This window comes from Vitis vinifera, chromosome 12 (genome assembly GCF_030704535.1).
Source record: "Vitis vinifera cultivar Pinot Noir 40024 chromosome 12, ASM3070453v1".
NCBI classification, from domain to species: Eukaryota; Viridiplantae; Streptophyta; class Magnoliopsida; order Vitales; family Vitaceae; genus Vitis; species Vitis vinifera.
The window spans coordinates 3194315-3197132 of NC_081816.1; the positions used below are offsets into that span (position 1 = coordinate 3194315).

At 40.7% G+C, this 2818-nt stretch overlaps 1 protein-coding gene across 1 annotated transcript; it reads left to right on the forward strand.

Annotated features, from left to right (window-relative positions):
- The first annotated feature begins 736 nt into the window (after nucleotides 1-736).
- On the forward strand, nucleotides 737-2353 carry LOC104880824 (seed biotin-containing protein SBP65). The gene is made up of 2 exons (XM_010658726.3): nucleotides 737-1807; nucleotides 1962-2353. Exons 1-2 carry the CDS (start codon nucleotides 740-742, stop codon nucleotides 2208-2210), a joined length of 1317 nt encoding a protein of 438 aa, XP_010657028.2. The 5' UTR covers nucleotides 737-739; the 3' UTR covers nucleotides 2211-2353.
- The last annotated feature ends 465 nt before the right edge of the window (nucleotides 2354-2818 follow it).

A 2818-nucleotide genomic window follows, 5' to 3' on the forward strand; every position in this document is an offset into this window, starting at 1 on the left:
TGAACATGAAACATGTTTCATGTGATGAAACATATCCCATGTTTTGGTTTCATCCCATGAAACATGTTCTTAACTACTATTTTGTTTGTGAACAAGTCAATAAAGGGTTGTTATGTGAAGCTCATATTTCTAGTCATCATGGCTAAGCCACTCCCCAAGTCGTGTTTCTGTCTTTTGTGATCCAAGGATTGGTACCTCTCTAATGGGAGAGCACTATCTTCCAAGAAATTTTCCTCATTGATTCTCCTCATGAACAATACCTCAATCTCATATAGATCTATAGAATCTTCTTGTTTTTGTTTCTATATAATTCATTATGATTGACATAATTCTTTCTTTAACTAATTAATATTTGATACATTTAGCTCATGCAAAAATAAAACAAAAATGTGCAAAATAAATATGGTGAGATTGTGTAAAATTGTAAATCATTAGCATGATTTTTTGGGCCTCTCTTGAGATGGTGTTGGATCATGAATGTGAGCCCAATGAAACCTTGCAAGAATCCAACCTCAGAACTTCCATCTTCACATATATGGGTTGGGCTGTGCCTACAGCTTACCTCATCGCAGAGGATCATGAACCTGTCTAGAGATAAGCACAGCGCAAACGACGTCGTTTTAATGGTGTACAACTCTCCACGGTCATGCCAACACGTGTATTTCAGCTTAAGTACTTTATGGATGAGTCACCTCTCAAGTTTTCACAACCCTAACACGTTGCAGAACACAGCCACCACATGTCCACCTGTGCATGTTTTCACAACTTTCTCCTTTTCAGACCGCCATGGCTTCTCCTTCTTAAAACCTTGTTCTTGCTTCACTTCGTTTTCATACACAACCCACAACGACCCTTGTCGAAAACAATGGCATCTGAGCAAGAAAGGAGAGACAACACGACTAAGGAGAGGGAGACTCATCTGGAGGTGGAAAGAGTCCCCAAGATGACGAGCCACTTTGAGTCTCTCTCTGAGAGAGTGAAAGGTGGTGATATGGCCAGAAGTGAAAGTACAGTCCCTCCGAGTGAAGAGGGATCTGGGAAAGGAGGAGAAGCACGAGGAGGGGAGTCAAGAGGGCCTCGTGCCATAGGGAAGTTCGAAATGAATGTTGGAGAAGAGAAGGGGTCCAGTAGAGGAGGAAGCGAAGAACGAGAAGTTGATACAGAGAGGAGTAGCAAAGAAGGTGGTCGTGATGAGGAGAAAGAAACCACACCTTCACTAGAAGAGATCTCCAAGTTCAGAGAAAAGGCGCAACAGAATTCGATAGAGGCTATTAGGGCCGCGGAAGAGCGGTACCAGAAGGCCAAGGAGCTGGGTGCGTCGAAGTTGCAGGATGTGAAAGAATCAGTGGCTCCTCGAGTGGAATCTGCAACTACTTATGCCACAGAGAAGGGTGCCCAAGTAAAGGACACAGCCTTAGAGAAGAGTCAACAAGGCTACACCACTGCCAAGGACACCCTTGTAACTGCAGGCAAGACTGCAGCGGATTACACAAAGCAAACAGCTGAGCAAGGGAAGGACTACACCTTGCAAAAGGCCACACAAGCCAAAGATGTGAGCTTGGAGACTAGCAAGGGAGCTGCGGAGTATGCAGGGAAGAAGGCTGCGGAGTTGAAAGACAAGGCATTGGCCACTGGATGGGGTGCGGCTCATTACACTACTGAGAAAGCTGTGGAGGCTACTAAAGCAGCTGCAGGTGCTATTCAGAGTACTGCCGAGTATACGGGTGAGAAGGTGGTAGACTACACTGGCAGGAAAAGGGAGGAGGCTCAGCAAGAGTTGGCAGCCAAGCAATCACCTGAAACCAAGGTATTCTTTACCAATTATCCGTCCAAAGTATGTGTGCTATTCTGCTCTTCTCCTAAAGCAGTAGACATTATATTTGGACTTATTTTTCTACCGTTAGATTCATGAAAATAATGCCCATATACCGTGGTCTCAGTTTATGATATTAACTGTACAGGGAGAGAGTGGAGGCGAGGAAACTAGGTCTGCAATGCCAGATCAAGGAAAGCCAGAAATGTCGCCAAGGGGAACTGAACATAAGAGCATTGAAGGCGTTGGCGGAGTGCTGGAAGCTGTTGGCGAAACTGTGCTTGAAATCGTACAGGCAACTAAAGAGCTTGTTATTGGGAAGGATCAAACTAGAGCAGGAGAGAAGGGTGGACATGGAGGGAGTCCAATGGAAAGCACCAAAGCGGAACTGAGATGAGAGAAAGGGAAGAAAGATGCGTCACAAATGCGCGGGGAGAGAAGACATATTAGACTAAATGAAGGTTTATGCGATAGATTCTGTTTGTAAATATTGGAACCCCTGAGAATAAAATCTGATTATGTGATACAAGTTCGGAACCATATGCTGCTCTTATTGCAATATATATATATATATATATATATATAAATACCTTTTTTATGTAACCCTAATTTTAACATAGTGAAATTTTTTTTTTCTTTGTTCTCGTGAACGTAGACAATTAATCGAATCACGTTAAATCTTCGTGTTCTTTTTTCTCGTTTTTCTATTTCTCGCCATTAATCTTCCACATATTCCAACATATATCAATTTCAAATTTTGAATTTATTTATTCATAAAAGTATAATGTAATTATTATGACAAATTTTTAAAATATTTCAAAAAAAATAATTAAAAATATGTAAATTTTGTTTCCAAAAATAATGTATGCTCAAACCGAAATTTCAAATAAATAAATAAATAAAATCCAAAATTTCTGTTTCTTTCTATGGAAATGAAGTACTTGATGCTAATGGTAAAAAATATGAGAAAAAAAAAATACAAAGTACACTAGAATTTATGTTGTT

What these genes read in the sequence shown, in the direction of transcription:
- LOC104880824 (XM_010658726.3), top strand. Translation starts at nt 740, where the DNA reads ATGTCCACCTGTGCATGTTTTCACAACTTTCTCCTTTTCAGACCGCCA. An exon ending in AGCAATCACCTGAAACCAAG is followed by an intron (nt 1,808 to 1,961) that starts GTATTCTTTACC and finishes TTAACTGTACAG; the next exon opens with GGAGAGAGTGGAGGCGAGGA.